This window comes from Pelophylax lessonae, assembly GCF_965119305.1.
Source record: "Pelophylax lessonae genome assembly, chromosome: 7".
Classification (NCBI taxonomy): Eukaryota; Metazoa; Chordata; class Amphibia; order Anura; family Ranidae; genus Pelophylax; species Pelophylax lessonae.
Window position 1 is genome coordinate 299368174 of NC_138774.1, and position 25056 is coordinate 299393229.

Sequence of the window (25056 nt, forward strand, 5' to 3'; positions counted from 1 at the left end):
CTCCTCCTCCTCTCACCTGTACAGGAAACATTTCCTCAGTCTCCTCCCCCCTCACCTGTACAGGAAACATTTCCTCAGTCTCCTCCTCCTCCCCTCACCTGTACAGGAAACATTTCCTCAGTCTCCTCCCCCTCACCTGTACAGGAAACATTTCCTCAGTCTCCTCCCCCCTCACCTGTACAGGAAACATTTCCTCAGTCTCCTCCTCCTCCCCTCACCTGTACAGGAAACATTTCCTCAGTCTCCTCCTCCTCCCCTCACCTGTACAGGAAACATTTCCTCAGTCTCCTCCTCCTCCCCTCACCTGTACAGGAAACATTTCCTCAGTCTCCTCCTCCCCTCACCTGTACAGGAAACATTTCCTCAGTCTCCTCCTCCCCTCACCTGTACAGGAAACATTTCCTCAGTCTCCTCCTCCCCTCACCTGTACAGGAAACATTTCCTCAGTCTCCTCCTCCCCTCACCTGTACAGGAAACATTTCCTCAGTCTCCTCCTCCCCTCACCTGTACAGGAAACATTTCCTCAGTCTCCTCCTCCCCTCACATGTACAGGAAACATTTCCTCAGCCCCCCCCCTCCCCTCACCTGTACAGGAAACATTTCCTCAGTCTCCTCCTCCTCCCCTCACCTGTACAGGAAACATTTCCTCAGTCTCCTCCTCCCCTCACCTGTACAGGAAACATTTCCTCAGTCTCCTCCCCCCTCACCTGTACAGGAAACATTTCCTCAGTCTCCTCCTCCTCCCCTCACCTGTACAGGAAACATTTCCTCAGTCTCCTCCTCCTCCCCTCACCTGTACAGGAAACATTTCCTCAGTCTCCTCCTCCTCCCCTCACCTGTACAGGAAACATTTCCTCAGTCTCCTCCTCCTCCCCTCACCTGTACAGGAAACATTTCCTCAGTCTCCTCCTCCCCTCACCTGTACAGGAAACATTTCCTCAGTCTCCTCCTCCCCTCACCTGTACAGGAAACATTTCCTCAGTCTCCTCCTCCCCTCACCTGTACAGGAAACATTTCCTCAGTCTCCTCCTCCTCCCCTCACCTGTACAGGAAACATTTCCTCAGTCTCCTCCTCCTCCCCTCACCTGTACAGGAAACATTTCCTCAGTCTCCTCCTCCTCCCCTCACCTGTACAGGAAACATTTCCTCAGTCTCCTCCTCCCCTCACCTGTACAGGAAACATTTCCTCAGTCTCCTCCTCCCCTCACCTGTACAGGAAACATTTCCTCAGTCTCCTCCTCCCCTCACCTGTACAGGAAACATTTCCTCAGTCTCCTCACCCCCTCACCTGTACAGGAAACATTTCCTCAGTCTCCTCCTCCCCCTCACATGTACAGGAAACATTTCCTCAGTCTCCTCCTCCCCCTCACCTGTACAGGAAATATTTCCTCAGTCTCCCCCTCCCCTCACCTGTACAGGAAATATTTCCTCAGTCTCCTCCTCCTCCTCACCTGTACAGGAAACATTTCCTCAGTCTCCCCCCTCCCCTCACCTGTACAGGAAACATTTCCTCAGTCTCCTCCTCCCCTCACCTGTACAGGAAACATTTCCTCAGTCTCCTCCCCTCACCTGTACAGGAAACATTTCCTCAGTCTCCCCCCTCCCCTCACCTGTACAGGAAACATTTCCTCAGTCTCCTCCTCCCCTCACCTGTACAGGAAACATTTCCTCAGTCTCCTCCTCCTCTCACCTGTACAGGAAACATTTCCTCAGTCTCCTCCTCCCCTCACCTGTACAGGAAACATTTCCTCAGTCTCCCCCCTCCCATCCTCTCACCTGTACAGGAAACATTTCCTCAGTCTCCCCCTCCCCTCACCTGTACAGGAAACATTTCCTCAGTCTCCCCCTCCCCTCACCTGTACAGGAAACATTTCCTCAGTCTCCCCCCTCCCCTCACCTGTACAGGTAACGTTTCCTGTACAGGTGAGGGGGGAGACTGAGGAAATGTTTCCTGTACAGGTGAGAGGAGGGGGGAGACTGAGGAAATGTTTCCTGTACAGGTGAGGGGAGGAGGAGACTGAGGAAATGTTTCCTGTACAGGTGAGGGGAGGAGGAGACTGAGGAAATCTTTTCTTAGTCTCCCCCCTCACCTGTACAGGAAACATTTCCTCAGTCTCCCCCCTCCTCTCACCTGTACAGGAAACATTTCCTCAGTCTCCCCCCTCCCCTCACTTGTACAGGAAACATTTCCTCAGTCTCCCCTCCCCTCACCTGTACAGGAAACATTCCCTCAGTCTCCTCCTCCCCTCACCTGTACAGGAAACATTTCCTCAGTCTCCTCCTCCCCTCACCTGTACAGGAAACATTTCCTCAGTCTCCTCCTCCCCTCACATGTACAGGAAACATTTCCTCAGTCTCCCCTGCCCTCACATGTACAGGAAACATTTCCTCAGTCTCCCCTCCCCTGTACAGGAAACATTTCCTCAGTCTCCTCCTCACCTTACCTGTACAGGAAACATTTCCTCAGTCTCCTCCCCCTCACCTGTACAGGAAACATTTCCTCAGTCTCCTCCTCCCCCTCACCTGTACAGGAAACATTTCCTCAGTCTCCTCCTCTCCTCACATGTACAGGAAACATTTCCTCAGTCTCCTCCTCCCCTTACCTGTACAGGAAACATTTCCTCAGTCTCCTCCCCCCTCACCTGTACAGGAAACATTTCCTCAGTCTCCTCCTCCTCCCCTCACCTGTACAGGGAACATTTCCTCAGTCTCCTCCTCCCCTCACCTGTACAGGAAACATTTCCTCAGTCTCCTCCTCCTCCCCCAGTGATAAGACTGTACATTGTAACTTTGTAGGAGGAGGAGGAAATATTTCTTCTGTCTCCCCTCCCTCGCCCCCTCCAGGGTTTACATGATGGTGTCACTCTGAGCTCAAATCTCAGTCCAGGAAATGGATGGTGACACCTGAACAAAGATGGTTCCGTCCTTTCTGTCTATGGCATTGGACTCCTCTCTCATAATGTGTAGATCTCTAAAATGGAAATAAATTGTCTGACCCCCTTTGTTCTTTTTATATTTTCATATTACAGGGGGTCGGCGCTGTGAGTGGGTGCGGAACTGGGCTCTGTGGAAGCATTTTCGGGATTACTTCCCTGTACAGGTATGAGAACTCCGGGAATGTCTTCATCAGAATCAAGCGTCATGCACACGGGACGTTTTCCTCCTATGTCTCCCCCGGCGTGTTGTCTCCTATGTCTCCCCCGGCGTGTTGTCTCCTATGTCTCCCCCGGCGTGTTCCTCTCCTGTGTCTCCCCCGGCGTTGTTCCTCTCCTGTGTCTCCCCCGGCGTTGTTCCTCTCCTGTGTCTCCCCCGGCGTGTTCCTCTCCTGTGTCTCCCCCGGCGTGTTCCTCTCCTGTGTCTCCCCCGGCGTGTTCCTCTCCTGTGTCTCCCCCGGCGTGTTCCTCTCCTGTGTCTCCCCCGGCGTTGTTCCTCTCCTGTGTCTCCCCCGGCGTTGTTCCTCTCCTGTGTCTCCCCCGGCGTTGTTCCTCTAGTGTGTCTCCCCCGGCGTTGTTCCTCTCCTGTGTCTCCCCCGGCGTTGTTCCTCTCCTGTGTCTCCCCCGGCGTGTTCCTCTCCTGTGTCTCCCCCGGCGTGTTCCTCTCCTGTGTCTCCCCCGGCGTTGTTCCTCTAGTGTGTCTCCCCCGGCGTTGTTCCTCTCCTGTGTCTCCCCCGGCGTTGTTCCTCTCCTGTGTCTCCCCCGGCGTGTTCCTCTCCTGTGTCTCCCCCGGCGTGTTCCTCTCCTGTGTCTCCCCCGGCGTGTTCCTCTCCTGTGTCTCCCCCGGCGTGTTCCTCTCCTGTGTCTCCCCCGGCGTGTTCTCTCCTGTGTCTCCCCTGGCGTGTTCTCTCCTGTGTCTCCCCCGGCGTGTTCTCTCCTGTGTCTCCCCCGGCGTGTTCCTCTCCTGTGTCTCCCCCGGCGTTGTTCCTCTCCTGTGTCTCCCCCGGCGGGTTCCTCTCCTGTGTCTCCCCGGCGTGTTCCTCTCCTGTGTCTCCCCCGGCATGTTCCTCTCCTGTGTCTCCCCCGGCATGTTCCTCTCCTGTGTCTCCCCCGGCGTGTTCCTCTCCTGTGTCTCCCCCGGCGTGTTCTCTCCTGTGTCTCCCCCGGCGTGTTCTCTCCTGTGTCTCCCCCGGCGGGTTCCTCTCCTGTGTCTCCCCCGGCGTGTTCTCTCCTGTGTCTCCCCCGGCGTGTTCCTCTCCTGTGTCTCCCCCGGCGTGTTCCTCTCCTGTGTCTCCCCCGGCGTGTTCCTCTCCTGTGTCTCCCCCGGCGTGTTCCTCTCCTGTGTCTCCCCCGGCGTGTTCCTCTCCTGTGTCTCCCCCGGCGTGTTCCTCTCCTGTGTCTCCCCCGGCGTGTTCCTCTCCTGTGTCTCCCCCGGCGTGTTCCTCTCCTGTGTCTCCCCCGGCGTTGTTCCTCTCCTGTGTCTCCCCCGGCGTTGTTCCTCTCCTGTGTCTCCCCCGGCGTTGTTCCTCTCCTGTGTCTCCCCCGGCGTTGTTCCTCTCCTGTGTCTCCCCCGGCGTTGTTCCTCTCCTGTGTCTCCCCCGGCGTTGTTCCTCTCCTGTGTCTCCCCCGGCGTGTTCCTCTCCTGTGTCTCCCCCGGCGTGTTCCTCTCCTGTGTCTCCCCCGGCGTTGTTCCTCTCCTGTGTCTCCCCCGGCGGGTTCCTCTCCTGTGTCTCCCCCGGCGTTGTTCCTCTCCTGTGTCTCCCCCGGCGGGTTCCTCTCCTGTGTCTCCCCCGGCGGGTTCCTCTCCTGTGTCTCCCCCGGCGGGTTCCTCTCCTGTGTCTCCCCCGGCGGGTTCCTCTCCTGTGTCTCCCCCGGCGGGTTCCTCTCCTGTGTCCCCCCCGGCGTTGTTCCTCTCCTGTGTCTCCCCCGGCGTTGTTCCTCTCCTGTGTCTCCCCCGGCGTGTTCCTCTCCTGTGTCTCCCCCGGCGTGTTCCTCTCCTGTGTCTCCCCCGGCGTGTTCCTCTCCTGTGTCTCCCCCGGCGTGTTCCTCTCCTGTGTCTCCCCCGGCGTGTTCCTCTCCTGTGTCTCCCCCGGCGTTGTTCCTCTCCTGTGTCTCCCCCGGCGTTGTTCCTCTCCTGTGTCTCCCCCGGCGTGTTCCTCTCCTGTGTCTCCCCCGGCGTGTTCCTCTCCTGTGTCTCCCCCGGCGTTGTTCCTCTCCTGTGTCTCCCCCGGCGGGTTCCTCTCCTGTGTCTCCCCCGGCGTTGTTCCTCTCCTGTGTCTCCCCCGGCGGGTTCCTCTCCTGTGTCTCCCCCGGCGGGTTCCTCTCCTGTGTCTCCCCCGGCGTGTTCCTCTCCTGTGTCTCCCCCGGCGTGTTCCTCTCCTGTGTCTCCCCCGGCGGGTTCCTCTCCTGTGTCTCCCCCGGCGTGTTCCTCTCCTGTGTCCCCCCCGGCGTTGTTCCTCTCCTGTGTCTCCCCCGGCGTTGTTCCTCTCCTGTGTCTCCCCCGGCGTGTTCCTCTCCTGTGTCTCCCCCGGCGGGTTCCTCTCCTGTGTCTCCCCCGGCGGGTTCCTCTCCTGTGTCTCCCCCGGCGTGTTCCTCTCCTGTGTCTCCCCCGGCGGGTTTTCTCCTGTGTCTCCCCCGGCGGGTTCTCCTATGTTTCCATTTAAATATTATTAAAGTGCCCCCATCCCTCTGTGCTCACCTGAAGAAGCCAGAAAAAATAAATAAAAGGGACAGTGTAAAAATGAAAAATAAAATAAATAATAATATTAATAATAAAAAAAAATAAAACACCCCCATCCCTCCGTGCTCGGGTACAGAATCAGGGGAGAGGAGGGGGGGAGAATGAAAGGCACAGTGTAAAAAAAAATAAAAGTAAAATAAATAAAAAAATAAAAGTAAAGCGCCCCCATCCCTCTGTGCTCTCACTCAATAGCCAATGCATTCACATACCCTGTTTACCTGAAAATAAGCCCTAGCGTGATTTTCAGGGATGGCTGCAATATAAGCCCTACCCTGAAAATAAGCCCTAGATAAAATCCTTGTTAAAACATGTAATTGGTTTTGTAAAAAGATTATATAATGTGCAGTGGGTCTCCTTTTTGTAACTTCTTTTGTGGAAAATACCTTATTTACAGAGCCGCTGGACGCTCACGTGACCCGCTGGAGATCTTCTTCTCCCGGCTGACGTCAGTGGCCCCTCCCTCTGCAGTGCCTGGAGCTGGGTTGACATTAGCGGGGATCTCAGCCCCTCCCTCTGCAGTATTCGGAGAGGGAAAGTAGAGCTCCGGAGGGTCACGTGAGCGCCCAGCGGCGCTGTAAATAAGGTATTTTCCAAAATAAACTTACAAAAAAAGACACACTGCACATTAAATAATCTTTTTACAAAATCTATTACATAATTTTACAATGACTTTATCCAAGGTTTATTTTTGAGATTTCAGAATGTCATAATGCTGACTCCTGAGCTGACAGGGAGAGGGAGAGAGAAGGCAGGAGACGCAAAACCCTTTTTTTTTTTTTTTTTTTACATTTTATTGTTTTATTCCAGGTTTTTAGAACATAGGGAGGGCTAAATGACACAGCACAAGGACTGTGCTGTCTATCATGCTTTAACCAATCGCCTACCGGGCAGTTTCACCCCCTTCCTGCCCAGGCCAATTTTTAGCTTTCAGCACTCTCACGCTTTGAATGACAATTGCGCGGTCATGCTATACTGTACCCATATGAAATTTTTATCATTTTTTTCAAACAAATAGAGCTTTCTTTTGGTGGTATTTAATCCCCTCTGGGTTTTTTATTTCTTACAAAAAAAAAAAGAAAGACAGAAAAATTAGAAAAAAAAAAAAGTTTTTCTTATTTTCTGCGAGCAAATTTTGAAAATAAATTTTTCTCGTTCGCTGATGTGCGCTGATGAGGCGGCACTGATGGGCACTGATGAGGTGGCACTGATGAGGTGGCACTGATGAGGTGGCACTGATGAGGAGGTACTAATATGCCGCACTGATGAGCACTGATAGGCGGCACTGATGGGTGGCACTGCTGGACACTGATGGGTGGCACTGCTGGACACTGATGGGTGGCACTGCTGGACACTGATGGGTGGCACTGCTGGACACTGATGGGTGGCACTGCTGGACACTGACGGGTGGCACTGATGGGCGGCACTGATGAGCAGCACCATCAGTGTCCACACTCAGTGCCCATAGTGCTGCCAGTCAGTGCTCATCAGTGCCTAGATGAGCAGACACTGACTGGCAGCACTATGGGCACTGATTGTGGGCACTGATGGCGGGCACTTAGTGTATTGTATTTACCTTGTGTAATCAGGGCACTGGTGATCAGTGCCCTGATTACATTCCTCTGTGCCCCCTTACCGCCGATCGGCTCTCCTCTTCCTCACACTGCAGTCTCTGTGTGAGGAAGGAGCGCTGGCGATGAGAAATGATCTCATATGTTTACATGTGAGATCATCTCTCATTGCACAGTCCGCTGTGATTGGCCATTTACCACGATCTGTGATTGGCTGTGTCCAAGGGACACGGCCGACACAGATTTTCCCCGATACGCGCTCGCGGGGATCCTGTCACTGGGAGGCTGTATAAAGACGGCCTCCCGGAAATTCGAGTCCGCGCAGTAGCCGTACTTCGGCTATAGCGTGGACCGGAAGAAGTTAAAGGATCAGGATATTTATTTATTTTAGGGTTACAATCACTTTAAGACCGTCATTGTACATTCCGTAAATAAATAAATAAATAAATAAGACCTCCCCTGAAAATAAGCCCTAGTGTTTTTTTGTAGCCAAAATTAATATAAGACCCGGTCTTATTTTCGGGGAAACACGCTATGTAAACACGTGTGAGGTATCGCCGCGATCGTTAGAGTGAATGCAATAATTCTATTCATAGACCTCCTCCATAACTCTAAACTGGTAACCTGTAAGCGTTGCCTATGGAGATTTATAAGTATCATCGTTTTTTCGCCATGTCACGAGTGTGTGCAATTGTAAAGCGTGACATGTTCGGTATTATTTACTCGGCGTAATATCTTTCACTTTTGAAAACAAAAAAAAAACGATATAAAACCCAATTTTTTTGTATAGTGTATTTTTTCCATTAACCGCTTGCCGACCGCCGCACGACTATCTACGTCGGCGGTCAGCCCCTCACTGGCAAACTAACGTAGGGCTACGTTGCTTGCTTGTGAGGGTCTAGGGAGCGAGCGCGCGCCCCCGGAGGCGCGCTCCCACTCCCGCGTGGTCACGGACCCCCCCGCGCGTGTGACCAGCGGACCCGATGTCCGCCGGCCACTCGGCGATCGGCGGGGGAGAGGGAGAATGTCAGGCAGCTTGTGTAAACAAGCCACCTGTCATTCTCCTCGCTGTAAAGACACTGATCACATGGATCTACTATGTAGATCCGTTGATCAGTGTCCTTACATCTCAAGCCACAGCCAATCACAATAGAAAGCACGCCCCTAGGGACACACACAGCCCCTCCCTCCCAAATAAAGTTAACCCCTTCACTACCAGTGTATTTTTACAGTAACAGTGCATATGTATAGCACTGATTACTGTAGAAATGTCACTGGTAACCCCAAAAGTGTCAAAAATGTCAGTCAAGGGTCCGATCTGTCCGCCGCAATGTCGCAGTACCGCAAAAAAAATCGCAGATCGCCGCCATTACGCGTTAAAAAAAAACAACAAAAATGACAAAAATCTTTCCCTTTGTTAGTAAACGCGATAACTTTTGCGCAAACCAATCAAAATACGCTTTTTGCGATTTTTTTTTACCAAACATAGGTAGCATAAAACAAATTGGCCGAAAATGTTAAAAAATTTTGATTTTTACATTTTTTTTGGGGGGAATTTCATATAAAAAAATGTGAAAAATATTGCTATTTTTGCAAAATTGACGCTCTTTTTTTGTTTATAGCGTGTGATCAAAAAATCGCTCAGGTGATCAAATACCACCAAAAGAAAGCTCTGTTTGTGGGGAAAAAAAGGACACCAAATTCGTTTAGGTACAGCGTCGCACGACCACGCAATTGTCCGTTAAAGTCACGCAGTGCCGAATCGCAAAATACCCCCTGGTCGGAATGGGGGTAAAATCTTCCTGGGCTTAAGTGGTTAAAACTGCATTTGCAAAACTGTTGTGCAGATACCACCTGACAAAAAATTGCCATGATCGCCATTTTATTCCCTAGAGCATGGGTCTTCAAACTATGGCCCTCCAGATGTTCAAGAACTACAATTCCCATCATGCCTAGTCAGGTGTGAATGTCAGAGTTTTACAATGCTTCATGGGAGGTGTAGTTCCGTAACAGCTGGAGGGCCGTAGTTTGCGGATCCCTGCCCTAGAGTCTGCTAAAAAAAAAAAAAAAATTGTTCAATGTTTAACCAAAAAAATGGTTCAATGATTGGGGTTCTGAGTAATTTTCTAGCAAAAAAATACTGATTTAAACTTGTAAAAAAAACGTGCCAGAAAAAGTTGGTTCAGCGAGTGGGTAAATCCTCTTCTTCAGTCATTGATATTGTCCTATTCTCACCCTCACAGCTGGTGAAGACACACCCCCTTCCTCCGGGGAGGAATTACATCATTGGCTCTCATCCGCACGGAATTCTCTGCATCGGAGCCTTCTGCAACTTTGTGACGGAATCTACCGGCTTCTCCCAGAAATTCCCCGGAATTCGGCCCCATCTGGCGACACTTGCGGGAAACTTCCGCCTTCCTCTACTGCGCGAGTATATGATGAGTGGAGGTGGGTACTGGGCGAGTATTTGATGAGTGGAGGCGGGTACTGGGCGAGTGTATTTGATGAGTGGAGGCGGGTACTGGGCGAGTGTATTTGATGAGTGGAGGCGGGTACTGGGCGAGTGTATTTGATGAGTGGAGGTGGGTACTGGGCGAGTGTATTTGATGAGTGGAGGCGGGTACTGGGCGAGTGTATTTGATGAGTGGAGGCGGGTACTGGGCGAGTGTATTTGATGAGTGGAGGCGGGTACTGGGCGAGTGTATTTGATGAGTGGAGGCGGGTACTGGGTGAGTGTATTTGATGAGTGGAGGCGGGTACTGGGCGAGTATTTGATGAGTGGAGGCAGGTACTGGGCGAGTATTTGATGAGCAGGGGTGGGTACTTGGGGAGTATATGACCAATGGAGGTGGGTATTTACCCCAGCATTTGCAATTTACAACTTTCAATGCTGCTGGTTCCTCCTTCTCTCTCTGTGCTGCTTCCCTGAACTGCCAGTTTTGGTTCTATCTCTCTCAGTGCTGCTTCCCTGTACTGCCAGTCTTCACAGGAAAGAATGTGAAGCAGGGGACAGTGCAGCCTCCAGCCAGCCTGCTAGCTTGGAGAAGGGGGGAGGTGGGGGCAAGGGAGGAACAAAATAGTGCTTTGCCATCCTTGGCTATGGGGCTGTGAGTTTCTATTGCTGCACACAGTGTAGGGAGACACAACTCTAGCGGCTCCAAGGGATGCTGCAAGAAAAGGAGCCACCCTGAGACAGGAAACCAGTGGGGATTGTACTGGTGTAAACTGGAACACAGGCAAGGGTTCAAAGACAAGTAAGCCGCATATTCAAACCTTTTCAGCAGCTGAAATAATCACAAAAAATTTAGATTTTCTTAGATTTTCATATCACTTTAATAGTGAAAAAAAGTAAAAAAATAAAATCAACATAAAAATAATAGCTAAGGTGAGAAGGGGAAGAAGGAGTTAATTAAGGCTCATTGGATTACCTTAGGGGATTAAAAAATAGATTTTATTTAAAATTGTTTTTTTTTTTTCCTTGGAGGAGCCAATCAGGGTGAGAAGGTAGAGTGAGGAAGTCAGGAAATAGCCACACAGGACAGACTTTAATTACTAAATCCCCATTAGATTAGATTAGTAGGTACAATGCCTGGCGGGTGTGGAGATGCGATTTGGTGTACATCTTGCGATATGTATGCGTTCCTCGGTCATGTGATCGAGGGCGAATACAAATGCGCAAAATGTAAGTACGTTGCTTCCCTGGAAGCTCAGGTCCTGAATCTAGGGAAGCAGCTGGCAACACTGAGACGAATGTCCATACCGGAGGAGAGCCAGGATCGTACCAATCAGGTGCAGGCAGGGGCCTGCACAGAGGTGGGCGGAGTATCGGAGGTGCAGGCATCAGAGCAGTTTAGAGGGGTGACAGTTAGGAGGGGTAGAAGGGAACAAGGCAAGGAGGCTGATCCTGGGCTGGAGCACCCCAATAAATTCGCCCTGTTGTGTGATGTTGGGGAAACCAGTCAGGGACCAGCATTGCTGGAGCGGAGCGACGCCCCTAGCTGCCAGGGGCAGAACTCCTCCAGTGAGGCCGGGAGAAAGGGAAAGTAAAGACAGGTGCTGGTGGTAGGGGACTCTATTAGGACAGACAGTGTAATCTGTGACAAAGACCGTGTGCGCCGAACAGTCTGTTGTTTGCCGGGCGCTCGGCACATCGTGGATCGGGTGGACAGATTATTGGGTGGGGCTGGGGAAGACCCAGCTGTCATGGTATACGTGGGTACCAATGACATAGGCAGAGGAAGATGGAGAGTCCTAAACGATTTCAGGGACTTAGGCGCTAAGTTGAGGACTAGGACCTCCAAGGTAGTATTTTCAGAAATACTACCTGTACCTCGAGCCACACCAGAGAGGCAGCGGGAGATTAGGGAAGTTAACGAGTGGCTGAGGAGCTGGTGTAGTAAGGAGGGTTTCGGGTTCCTGGAGAACTGGGCCGACTTCTCAGTCGGCCACCGGCTCTTTGGTAGGGATGGATTGCACCTAAATGGGGAGGGTGCAGCCGTACTGGGTGAGAGGATGGCCGAAAAGTTAGAGGGGCTTTTAAAGTAGGTGACGGGGGGGGGGGGGAGGGTACAGATGTAGAATTAGCCAGTGGAAAGCAAGTTTCAGAGGGCAGAAATGGGGGCATTAGCGGTAGGGTGTTCGGATCTCCTATACCCAGGGTGGGTATGGGGAAAAATCACAAGAGCAGCCTAAAAACATCAAAAGAGGATAAATGTAACCAATCAAAATTACGAGGCTTGTATACCAATGCCAGAAGCCTGGCCAACAAGATGGGAGAGCTGGAGCTGCTGATGTTTGAGGAGGATTTAGATTTTGTGGGGATTACAGAGACTTGGTTTGACAGCTCTCATGACTGGATGGCGACCATTCAGGGGTATTCCCTTTATCGCAGAGATAGAGAAGGTAAAAAAAGGGGGAGGGGGTATGTTTGTATATTAAGAACAGTATACAGGTAAATATGAGGGATGATATTAATAATGGAGCTATGGATGAGGCAGAATCCCTATGGGTAGAGCTTCAAAGGGAAGGCACGGTGGGGGAAGGTAATATTGGGCGTATGCTATAGGCCCCCCAACCTGAGGGAGGAGGAGGAGGAGGCGGACCTCATTTTACAGATAGGATTGGCAGCAAGGATGGGAAATGTCATTATAATGGGGGACTTTAATTATCCTGATATAGACTGGGCAGAAGAAAACACTCAGCCAAGGCTAGGCAGTTCCTAAATGTTTTGCAGGACAATTTCATGGGTCAGATGGTGAACGCACCGACAAGAAACAATGCGGTACTTGACCTACTGATTACCAACGATACAGACCTGCTCACGGATATAGAAATACGGGGCAACTTAGGAAACAGTGACCATAGGTCAATAAGTTTCAGTATTAATTACAGTAATAGGAAGCAGAGGGGTAATATAAGGACACTGAATTTCAAAAGAGCCAATTTCCCTAAACTGCGCTCTCTGCTAGAAAATATCAAATGGGATAGAACCCTGGGAACAAAGAACACGGAGGAAAAATGGGAGAGCGTCAAGAGCATACTAAACAAGGGGATTGGCCAGTGTATTCCAAAGGGAAATACATTTTAAAAGAGCAAAATTAAACCCTGGGTGGCTAAACTCCAACATAAAAATGTATATTAGAGCTAAAGAAAAGGCCTTCAAAAAATACAAGACTGAGGGGTCATTGGCAGCATTCAAGTATTACAAAGAGTGTAATAAGAAATGTAAAGACGAAATCAGGGCGGCTAAAATAGAACACGAGAGACATATAGCGGAGGAGAGTAAAAAGAACCCCAAGAAATTCTTTAAGTATATAAACAGTAAGAAAGCGAGGCCAGAACACATTGGCCCCATAAAAGATGACAAAGGAAAAATGGCCACAGAGGACAGAGAAAAGGCGGAAGTGTTAAATAATTTCTTCTCTTTAGTTGTCACAAAAGAATTGGGGGGCTACACGAACCCAGCTTGTAAGGCTGAACTAAATAATACACCTCAGGAAGTGCTGCCATGACTAACAGAAGATAGACTTAGAACTAAACTAGAGAAACTTAACATAAATAAATCCCCGGGACCGGATGGCTTGCACCCGAGGGTTCTTAAAGAGCTCAGCCAGGTGATTGCCAGACCATTATTCTTGATCTTTAAGGATAGTTTACAGACAGGTATGGTGCCAGCTGATTGGAAAAAAGCCACCAACGTGGTACCAATATTTAAAAAGGGGCCGAGATATATCCCGGGTAACTATAGGCCGGTCAGCCTAACATCAGTAGTCTGCAAGATTTTGGAGGGGATGTTAAGGGACCACATACAAGACTTTAGTAATGAAAATGGTATTATTAGCAGTAATCAGCATGGATTCATGAAAAATCGTTCTTACCAAACCAATCTATTAACCTTCCATGATGAAGTGAGCTGCCATCTAGATAAGGGAAAGCCTGTGGATGTGGTGTATCTGGACTCTGCAAAGGCCTTTTGACACCGTTCCCCACAAACGCTTACTGTACAAACTAAGGAAGGTAGGTATGGACCATAAGGTGAGTACCTGGATAGAGAACTGGCTCCAGGGGAGAGTCCAGAGGGTGGTGATTAATGGGGAGTACTCTGATTGGGCGGGTGTGGAAAGTGGGGTCCCCCAGGGTTCTGTCCTGGGACCAATCCTGTTTAATTTATTCATAAATGATCTAGAGGAGGGGATATCTAGTACAATCTCAGTATTTGCGGATGATACTAAACTAAGCATGCCAATATCTTCTATGCAGGATGTGGAAACCTTACAAGCGGACCTGAACAAAATAACGGGGTGGGCAACTACATGGCAGATGAGGTTTAATGTAGAAAAATGTAAAGTAATGCACTTGGGTGCCAGAAACCAGAAAGCAAGCTACTCGCTAGGGGGGGGGAACCTCTGGGTGAGTCTAGGATGGAAAAGGACTTGGGGGTACTGGTAGACAACAGGCTTGGCAGTGGCATGCAATGCCAAGCCGCCGCAAGCAAAGCCAACAGAATACTGGGATGTATAAAAAAGGGGATTCACTCCAGAAATAAAGAGATTATTCTCCCACTCTACAAGACTCTGGTCCGGCCACATCTGGAGTATGCTGTCCAGTTCTGGGCACCGGTCCTCAGGAAGGATGTGCTGGAACTGGAGAAAGTCCAGAGAAGGGCAACAAAAATAATTAGGGGAATGGAGGACATCAGCTATGAGGAAAGACTACAAGCACTGAACTTATTCTCTCTGGAGAAGAGACGATTGAGGGGGATATGATATCAATGTACAAATACTGTACTGGCGACCCGAGCATAAGGAACAAACTATTTAGAGTAAGGGAATACAATAAGACACATGGCCACTCACTAAAACTAGAGGAAAGGCGGTTTAACCTTAAAGTGCGTAAGGGGTTCTTCACTGTAAGAGCGGTAAGGATGTGGAATTCTCTTCCACAAGCAGTCGTATCAGCGGGGAGCATCGATAGTTTCAAAAAACTATTAGATGGGCACCTTAGAGACCACAACATACAGGGGTATACAATGTACAACATACAGGGGTATACAATGTACAACATACAGGGGTATACAATGTACAACATACAGGGCTATACAATGTACAACATACAGGGGTATATAATGTACGGTTAACAGTAGACACACAAGGCTGAACTGGATGGACTGGTGTCTTTTTTCAACATCACTAACTATGTAACATTCAAATGTGATGAAAGGGACATGCTGATAGGAGGAGAGAGCAGAGTGATGCGGCTGGATTCTTGGTATCAATGTCAGCTTTCGGGGGAATTTCAGGGCTGACATTAAGGAATGCAGTTGGTCCTCATTGAACCCCTGGCTGGCTGTTTGGCAGTCCATATTTCCATGATTGCTAGGAGAGGAAGGTACTTGCGGTTGTATAACAGACTGTATGATGTGATCTCCTCCCTCCATGTCTCTCTCCCCCAGGACTGTGTCCCGTGACCACAAAAGCGATTGGATATACTCTGTCCCAGAAGGGCTGTGGCAATGCTGTGGTTATTGTCATAGGTGGTGCTGCGGAGTCCTTATCCTGCCAGCCGGGAGTGACAACCCTCATTCTGAGTCGGAGGCGTGGCTTTGTGAGATTGGCATTGGAGTATGGGTAAGTATTGGGGGTGGGAGTGGGAGGGGAGTGGGGAGTGGGAGGGGAGTGGGGGGTGGGAGGGGAGTGGGGGGTGGGAGGGGAGTGGGGGGTGGGAGGGGAGTGGGGGTGGGAGGGGAGTGGGGGTGGGAGTGGGAGGGGGGAAGGGGAGTGGGAGGGGGAATGGGAGGGGGGATGGGAGGGGGGGAGGGAATGGGAGGGGGGAAGGGAGTGGGAGTGGGGATGGGAGGGGGAGGGGGGAAGGGAGTGGGAGGGGGGAAGGGAGGGGGGAGGGGGAGGGGGAAGGGAGTGGGAGGGGGAAGGGAGGGGGGAGGGGGAGGGGGGAAGGGAGGGGGGAGGGGGAGGGGGAAGGGAGGGGGGAAGGGAGTGGGAGGGGGGAAGGGAGTGGGAGGGGGGAAGGGAGTGGGAGGGGGGAAGGGAGTGGGAGGGGGGATGGGAGGGGGGAAGGGAGTGGGAGGGGGGAGTGGGAGGGGGAGGGGGAAGGGAGTGGGAGGGGGGAAGGGAGGGGGGAGGGGGAGTGGGAGGGGGGAAGGGAGTGGGAGGGGGGATGGGAGGGGGGAAGGGAGTGGGAGGGGGAGTGGGAGGGGGGAAGGGAGTGGGAGGGGGAAGGGAGTGGGGATGGGAGGGGGAGGGGGGAAGGTAGTGGGAGGGGGGGTGGGAGGGGGGGAAGGGAGTGGGAGGGGGGGTGGGAGGGGGGGAAGGGAGTGGGAGGGGGAGTGGGAGGGGGGAAGGGAGTGGGAGGGGAGTGGGGATGGGAGGGGGAGGGGGGAAGGGAGTGGGAGGGGGGAAGGGAGTGGGGGAAGGGAGTGGGAGGGGGGAAGGGAGTGGGAGGGGGTGGGAGGGGGAGGGGGGATGGGAGGGGGGAAGGGAGTGGGAGGGGATGGGAGGGGGGAAGGGAGTGGGAGGGGGGAAGGGGGAAGGGAGGGGGAAGGGAGGGGGGAAGGGAGGGGGAAGGGAGGGGGGATGGAAGGGGGGATGGAAGGGGGGGATGGAAGGGGGGATGGGGGAAGTTAGTGGGAGGGGGACACACAGCAACTCTCTGCAATCACGGAAGGGGGGCTGGCCTCTCAGGTACAGAGTGCATCACCCACCGCTGAACTGCCTGGAGCTGACTAGAGGAGCCAAATGATGGCCATGTGGGCGGAGCCCTGTGACAAGGGGACACTGACTTTGCCTGTGTCCACCAGGAGGCATTGAGGGCATTGAGAGCAGTGAGCAGTGGCTTCCGGGATTGGAGAGAGAGAGGGAGGGTGGTGGGGGGGGGGCGGTTGCCGGGGGCGCAGGCTGAAAGGAGGAGTGGTAATTCAGTGTGTCTGCTACACTACGCTGCCAGTGTTTTTGCACCCCCCCCAGCCTGCACCCCTGGCGGGCCATTCTGGCCAACCCCACAGCCCTGGCCATGGTTGTGGAAGGTGTGGCTTTTCTAGAGGTGTGGTCGGGGATCTCCAGGTTTCTAGGTGTAGAGTGAAAATAATTTTGAGTACAAGATTCTATTCTATTTCTGGGACATCATGACCTTTTCTGGGGTTATGTACAAAGGTCGAGCAGCTACACCAGGAGATAATTCTTTTCATCCAACTCTGGCCTTGTTGGGGTTGTAATGACTGTGGGTCTCTTCTCTCTGTATAGGGCGGATCTGGTCCCCTCCTTCTCCTTCGGGGAGACGAACCTCTACCAGCAGATCCATTTCTCCGAGGGAACTTTCCTGCGTTCACTTCAGTGCAAATTCCAGAAACTTTGTGGCTTTGCTCCGTGCTTCTTCTACGGCCGAGGACTGAGCTCACCGGACTCCAAGGGGTTCATCCCGTACTCCCACCCAATCACCACCGTCAGTAAGTGTCCCCATTTAATCTGATTCTAATAAAAACAACTGAGCTAAAAAGGTGCATTCTTTGGATTAAAATAAAATCCTTTCAATAGAACTCTGCAATAATAACCCCCAATACTGGTGTCAATGGACACAATAAAGCCTAACATTGAGATGAGTGGACACAATAATAACCCCAATGTTTGCCAGTCAACTACTGCACCATCACCCCAAGGATATACAACAGAAAAAGGGTATGTATATAGGCTAGAAAGGGGGGGCTATATTGGTGCTTATTCTACCGCCTGAGAGAAAGTACAAACAAGAGAAGAAAACCTTTTATTGTAAAAAAAGAAAGCCTTTTTATTGAAAATACATTGAAATGGTTGTTGAAATAGATGTTACATATTGTAAAATTCTGTACAACAACCAACATCTATGTGGACCTCTTACCCACACCCCCAGCCCCACAGACACCCCCAGATGTAGAGTGGTGCAAGGTAGGGGTACCTAATGCATTTTGCCTATTCGGCTTCTTCAGGGAAGGGTAGGTGTAGAGGATTCACAGTGTTGTTTATCAAAGATGGTCCCACATATATAGAGGCAAATCAACCGCCTAAGAGTGTTTGAAGACTAAGCCTCGTACACACACGTCAAAAATCGACAGGGAATTTTCGTCCACGACCGATCTGCCGATTGTCGGAAGCATCATACTAACAAGCCGAAAATCGACTCTGATGTGCAGACTATAAAATTTTTGTTGGCAGTCAACACAACGGCCGATTTTTCATGCAGTCAGTACAGATTTCGACAGGGTAAAATCTGATGAGCAAGACTGGGCATGCTCAGAGAAGAAAGAACACAAAGAAAGCAATCCAACACATGACGTCACTTCTGAAGTCGAATTTGGGCAAGAAAATTCGTGTGCAGTCTAGGCACATTCCAACCAACAAAACACAACTCTGGACAAAAGACGGACGATCGGGCAGCCAATAATCGTTGCGTGTGTACGAGGCTTTAATTGTCCATGCAGAGGATCAGATTCCCACAGTACCAGTTAAGCCCCGTACACACGTACTGATCGTCGGTCGAACAATCAGCCGTCTTTTGTCCAAGGCTGTCCTGTCTGTTGAAAACTGCACACAAATTTTGTCAGCCAACAGCCGACTGCAGAAGTGATGTCATGTCATGTGATGGTTGACTTTCCCTGTCTTTATTTTCTGAGCATGCCCAGTCTTGCTAATCTGCTGTCTGTCAGCCGAATTCTGTACTGACTGGCAAACATTCAGCTGTTCTGGTGTTGGCCAACAAAAATTTTAATGCTTGCACGACAGATTCGGTTCAGACGAAAATGCGCTGTCGGAAGCATCATACTAACAAGCCTACAATCGGCCGATCGGTCGGCAGCCAAATATTTACGGCCGACAATCGGTACGTGTGTACGGGGCTTTAGACACTGTCTATCTTCAATGCAGAGTAAATGCAGAGTAAATGCATCAAGGGTCGCCTAGACTTTCAGGAGAGTATCTATCCATCATAGTCCATAAGGAGGCATGGAAAAGGACAAAGGCAGTTTGATCACATAACCAGTATATGAGGGGCTCTGGTGATAGTGGATGGATTAATACTTTCCAAGGTGTCTAATGATTATGAGAAGGCTGCAAAGGGGATACCTTTGGAGGGCAGTGGACTTGGTTGATAAATGAACTTAAACTATCCTTATACCTGTATCCTAAGGCTCATCTGCGCACTAAGGAAAATCTTCAGCCCGTTCAGTCTACTCTCACAGCAGCCTTGCTATCAATGTTAGGCTTTATTATTGTATCCACTGACACCAATGTTGGGGGTTGTTATCAAACCTTATGTCACTAAACGCAATTCCAACCCCCAACATTGGTGTCAGTGGATACAATAACAACCCCCAACACTGGTGTCAGTGGACGCAATAATCACCCCCAACATTGATGTCAGTGGACGCAATAACTGTTGCAGAGTGTGATCACTGGGTGCAGCGGAGTCCATTCAGATCAGACATTGTGGAGTAAACATGAACTGGCTTCTTTATTGGAACATAACACAGAAATCAAAACATGTCACCTAATTGTAATAAGAACAGACAGGAAGGGATAACCAACAAGTTCAGTACAGTGTACAGGAAATTACAACACATCATAGAAATGCATAGCATATCACTGAGCATTAGCGACATCGACTATCCCATTTGTGAACTGCAGTTAATCTGTAATAGGCTAAGCTTTAAAGTTGTTGTATCTCCAATACCAACCCCCCCAACATTGATGTCAGTGGACGCAATACCAACCCCCCCCCCCCCCCCAACATTGATGTCAGTGGACGCAATACCAACCCCCCCCCCCCCCCAACATTGATGTCAGTGGACGCAATACCAACCCCCCCCCAACATTGATGTCAGTGGACGCAATACCAACCCCCAACATTGGGGTCAGTGGACGCAATTATAACCCCCCAACATGAATATCAGTGGACGCAATAATAAGCCCCACCATTGATGTCAGTGGACGCAATAATAAGCCCCACCATTGATGTCAGTGGACGCAATAATAACCCCCAACACTGGTGGCGGTAAAAACAATACCAACCCCCCACATTGATGTCAGTGGACGCAATAATAACCCCCAACACTGGTGGCGGTAAAAACAATACCAACCCCCCACATTGATGTCAGTGGACGCAATAATAACCCCCAACATTGATGTCAGTTGACGCAATACCAACCCCCCACATTGATGTCAGTGGACGCAATAATAACCCCCAACATTGATGTCAGTGGACGCAATACCAAACCCCAACATTGATGTCAGTGGACGCAATACCAAACCCCAACATTGATGTCAGTGGACGCAATAATAACCCCCAACATTGATGTCAGTGGACGCAATACCAACACCCAACATTGATGTCAGTGGACGCAATACCAACACCCAACATTGATGTCAGTAGACGCAATAACAACCCCCAACATGGATGTCAGTGGACGCAATAACAACCCCCAACATGGATGTCAGTGGACGCAATAACAACCCCCAACATGGATGTCAGTGGACGCAATAACAACCCCCAACATGGATGGCAGTGGACGCAATAACAACCCCCAACATGGATGGCAGTGGACGCAATAACAACCCCCAACATGGATGGCAGTGGACGCAATACCAAACCCCCAACATTGATGTCAGTGGACGCAATAACCCCCAACATGGATGTCAGTGGACGCAATACCAAACCCCCAACATTGATGTCAGTCGACGCAGTAACCCCCCCAACATTGAGGTCAGTGGACGTAATACCATACCCCAACATTAGTTATCAGTGGACGAAATAACCCCCAACATTGGTGTCAAGGGACGCAACAACAACCCCCAACAATGGTGTCGGTGAACACAATACCAACCCCCAACATTGATGTCAGTGGACGCAATACCAAACCCCAACACTGGTGTCAATGGACGCAATACCAAACCCCAACACTGGTGTCAATGGATGCAATACCAAACCCCCAACACTGGTGTCAGTGGACACTGGGAGACATGATTATTTAACTAAAGAAATTTCACAATCACATTTTCCACAACAGCCCCTCCTCTTTGTCTTATGCTCCCATGTGTCCCTTGATGAATCTTCTTATGATAAAAACAATCCATCGAAAGTAAACACTTGGGTTCCGCTCTTTGGGAGAGGACTTCTTAGGGAGGGCATGAGATGATGAGATGATGAGATGCGTTGACCATCGGTCGGGCTGGGGTCCTTGGCATCAGATGCAGCGGCGGAATCTTGGGGTGTCTTCTCTCAGCAAATCAGGACGAAGTCATCTGCTCAGGCTTTGGTGACTCGGTCGACCAGACAACAGGATTGTATAGGAGGAATAGAAACAAGAACAACATAAGTATATATACTCCCATTTCCTTCAACCAAGATCCAAATGGAGAACAAAAAAATCCCCAAAACATTAAAAGGATTCCAACCCTCACAAGCTATAGCTCTGGCTCTGCCTTGCAAGGAAGTTACCTTATCACTGTTGTCTACTATCCTAGAACAGCAGTCTTCCCCTATGTATTCACAGAAACTCCCCTTGGAAACAACCCGGAGTTTCATTGGTGAAATGGCTTGGCTGCTATACCTGTCCCACAGGTTGTAGATCCTACAAATCTAGTTCCGGTGCCAAAACTAAAGTTAAAGCCCAGCTGTGGACTACCTGATTGTCCCGATACCCAAATTGGATTGACCAGCAAAGAACAAGAGCCAGAGCTAACATTAAAACTAAAATTGATGTTACCCTCTAGGAAGGGGTCTTTAATTACCCTCTAGGAAGGTGTCTTTAAATTCTGTGAATAAGTGTCTCTTGGTTGTCTTCAGGATGATACGAACGTCTGCCATTGCTGGGGTGTAATAGCTAGGTGGGGGTTTGGAGCACACCCAGCCATTAGACCCGTTTGCAGTCTTGGCCAGCTGAAAATGCATTGCCCTTGCTAAAAACATCCTTGCTAAATATGTAAATAAAAACAATACTCATTATTATCATTCTTGGATGGAGTTGAGCAGCTTTTTGCAGTGACTGGCATGGATCCAGAGCTCCGAGGAAGTCGGCATTGTCAGCTGAACCTGGAATACCTCCGCTCCAATCCCATCCCTTGACGTTTCCTCACAACGACTCAGTCACCTGGTTGGACAGAATGTACACCGGTTATCGTGTCAGGGTCCGGGAGAGATTCCTGAACCCTATGATGGACCTTTTGGAGCTCCTGTTGCCAGGACTGCACCCACCCCATCAGCTGAGAATGTAAAAATGACCGCTGCTGACGAAAGTACAATCCAGTCTCTGGTTGACTCCCAAACAAAACCTTGGAGGTTGATAACCCATGGGGCATTCCTGATGGGGTAAAGAGCAATGGAAAAACATTCGAGCCATGGCTTTTTCTTCAGCCATTCAACCTTACCACTACCTTGAATCCCTGAGCACCTTACATACCTCTGCAGAGATCTGACCAGTGAAGTGTGAGCCGCGATCTGACTCACCTCCTGCTTACCATCTGGGGTGTAGTACCTGGAACCATCGACAAAAAGGTTAGTCCAGTGAAGGAGACCCCCATTCCAGATGCTGACAGCCACTCCATCAAAGAAAGACAATCGTGAAAGACGAGAGAAAGACAATCGTGAAAGACGAGAGAAAGACAATCGTGAAAGACGAGAGAAAGACAATCGTGAAAGACAAATCGTGAAAGATGAGAGAGGGATGAAAATTACCATTTTCCACACGACCTTCTTCCCCCTTCTCTTCCTTCTTAACAGGAAGAAGAGACGCAGGGTTCAAAAATAGTGCATCGTTTAAGGTTACAAGGTCTTTGGGGGTCCTTCAATGTCTGTATTCTCTGAGTGGTTAGATGTTGGGTACCCAGAGAAATGCAATGACCTCAAAAAAATACACAACAAGCTTCTCCTTGCAAAACTGGCCTAGCCTGCAATAGAGAGGAGCAGTCACTGACACTGTCTGGCCCATGAGACCTACAGTGGGAGTTGTCTCCCCTGGAAGGGGAACCTTACCTCTAGGGTCTTGAGATCTTAACCGCTTGCCGACCACCGCGCGACTATTTACGACGGCGGTCAGCCCGGTACAGGCAAAGTGACGTAGGACTACATCGCTAGCCTGTAGGGGGCGAGCACACGCCGCCAGAGGCGTGCTCCCACCCCCGCTTGTTCCCCAAGAATCCGCGCGTGTGACCAGCGGACCCAAAGTCCGCCGGTCACTTGCGATCTCCCCGTGGAGAGGGAGAAAGGCAGGCGGCTGATGTAAACAAAGCCGTCTTCTGTCATTCTCCCTGATCTAATTGCAGCGATCATACGATCCTGCTATGTAGGATCATATGTCTGTGGTTACATCACTAGCCACACCCCTTTACAGTAAAAATCACGCCCCTATGGACACACTTAACCCCTGCATCACCAATAAAGTTAACCCCTCCCCTGCCAGTGTCATTTTTACAGTAACAGTGCATATGTATAGCACGGATTACTGTAGTAATGTCACTGGTACCCCCAAAAGTGTCAAAAATGTCAGTCAAGGGTCCAATCTGTCCGCCGCAATGTCGCAGTCCCGCAAAAAAAAAAAAAAAAAACAGATCGCCCCCATTATTCGTTAAAAAAAAAAAAAATTACAAAAATATTTCCCTTAGTAAACGCAATAACTTTTGTGCAAACCAATCAAAATACGCTTATTGCAGTTTTTTTTTTTACCAAACCTAGGTAGCAGAAAAGAAATTCCCCAAAAAAAAAAAAACAAAAATTTAACATTTTTGGCCAATTTCATATAAAAAAAATATTGTTATTTTTTCAAAATTTACACTTTTGTTTATAGCGCAAAAAGTAAAAAAAAAAAAAAAAAAAAAAAAAAAAAAAAAAAAATATACGCACAGGTGATCAAATACCACCAAAAGAAAGCTCCGTTTGTGGGGAAAAAAGGACGTCAATTTCATTTGGGTACAGAGTCGCACGACCGCGCAATTGTCCGTTAAAGTCACGCAGTGCCGAATCGCAAAATAGGGCCTGGTCAGGAAGGGGGTAAAATCTTCCGGGGCTTAAGTGGTTAAAACCGTTTTGGCTGCATCGGTGTCAGCGAGGCAAGGGAGGGGCTATTTTAATTCCTCTAGGATGGGAGCTGACACTGGTTTATCAACGCCCTATGATAAGTCATAGTCGTTTCTGACCATACCTACCTTTGAAATTTCCGGATCCTCCGGAAAAAATTGCCACTTACCCCACGGACCAGCCGGGTTGGTCGGACAATTATGCCTGATGTACCCTGACTTTCCACATCCATAGCAGACCTGCTAAAATAACTTCTAGTTTGCCACAGAGTTAGAAGGAGAGGGTTCAGCTGTTATGGCAGGCTGTTGAGAGATAGAGACACTGTGAGGTGGGGGGGGGGGGGTGTTACAAGTATCGAGGTCTGCACCGGGAGCTGAAGAAAACAGAGATTATAGCGTAGAGACAGTAGAGTCGATAACAAGCCATGAATCAGGAGTGACAGGTTCAGTGTCAGTGGATCTGGCTCGTCTCGGTAAAGTTAGCCCAGGAAGAGCTTCCTCCACTTCTCTCACCGGATCGCTGGACTCAGCTATCTCATCAGGCCAAGTGTACATAATGCGGTTCTTCTGGACTGAAACCGCCTCATGCACACCTTGCTGATTGACCAGAATAGATCTCTGAAGCCACAATTGTGCTACGCCTAGCATCTTTGTTGCCTGGAGCCTAGTCCTAAATTCAATAATGAACTCCTCCCATCTCCAGACATCAAAAACACCTTCCAAAGGGATGCACCAACTGTTTCCCTTGGTTTTGCCACTTCCTGAGGGGTCTCATGGCCCGAGCCCAAAACTCAGACTTCATGTACTGTGAAAGTGGTTTGGCCAATTTGGGGGGCCTGCGTCTTCCCCCCCCCCCACCCTTGCCTGGATGAATCAGCACCCATGACCATTCAAATCGCTCCTTTGCATCTGGTTTAGGAGCAACACTGCCAGGTGCCAACTTTGACAGTGTTGGCCTGCTTCCGGACTCTATTATTTTACACGGCCCTCCGCCGGTCAGCTAGAAGACCTCAACCCGGTGGCTTCGTACGGCTATACAGCTCATCAACCCCCACTCGCTCCCCAAGCTCAGATTATTTTACACGGCCAAAATGTGGGGCGGGTTTCAGTATCTACTCCTCACACGTTGAAGGCTGAAACAAGCATGTCGCAATCACCCGTTTCACATAAACGGCTCAAAGTACACACGTTCGTTTCAACCTAACCCTTGCAGCCAAACAACCTCGAAAGCACAATGAAAGTCCTCCCCATACAAACCTTGGCTT

At 50.0% G+C, this 25056-nt stretch overlaps 1 protein-coding gene across 1 annotated transcript in view; it reads left to right on the forward strand.

Moving 5' to 3' along the window:
- The window catches only part of LOC309560676 (diacylglycerol O-acyltransferase 2-like), a 39331-nt gene that overhangs the window by 8025 nt on the left and 6250 nt on the right, over positions 1-25056 (forward strand). Inside the window, exons 4-7 of the mRNA XM_082264298.1 lie at positions 3030-3100; positions 9485-9689; positions 15193-15367; positions 16997-17199. Coding sequence (XP_082120424.1) covers positions 3030-3100; positions 9485-9689; positions 15193-15367; positions 16997-17199 — 654 coding nt within the window. The remainder of the gene's footprint in view (positions 1-3029; positions 3101-9484; positions 9690-15192; positions 15368-16996; positions 17200-25056) is intronic.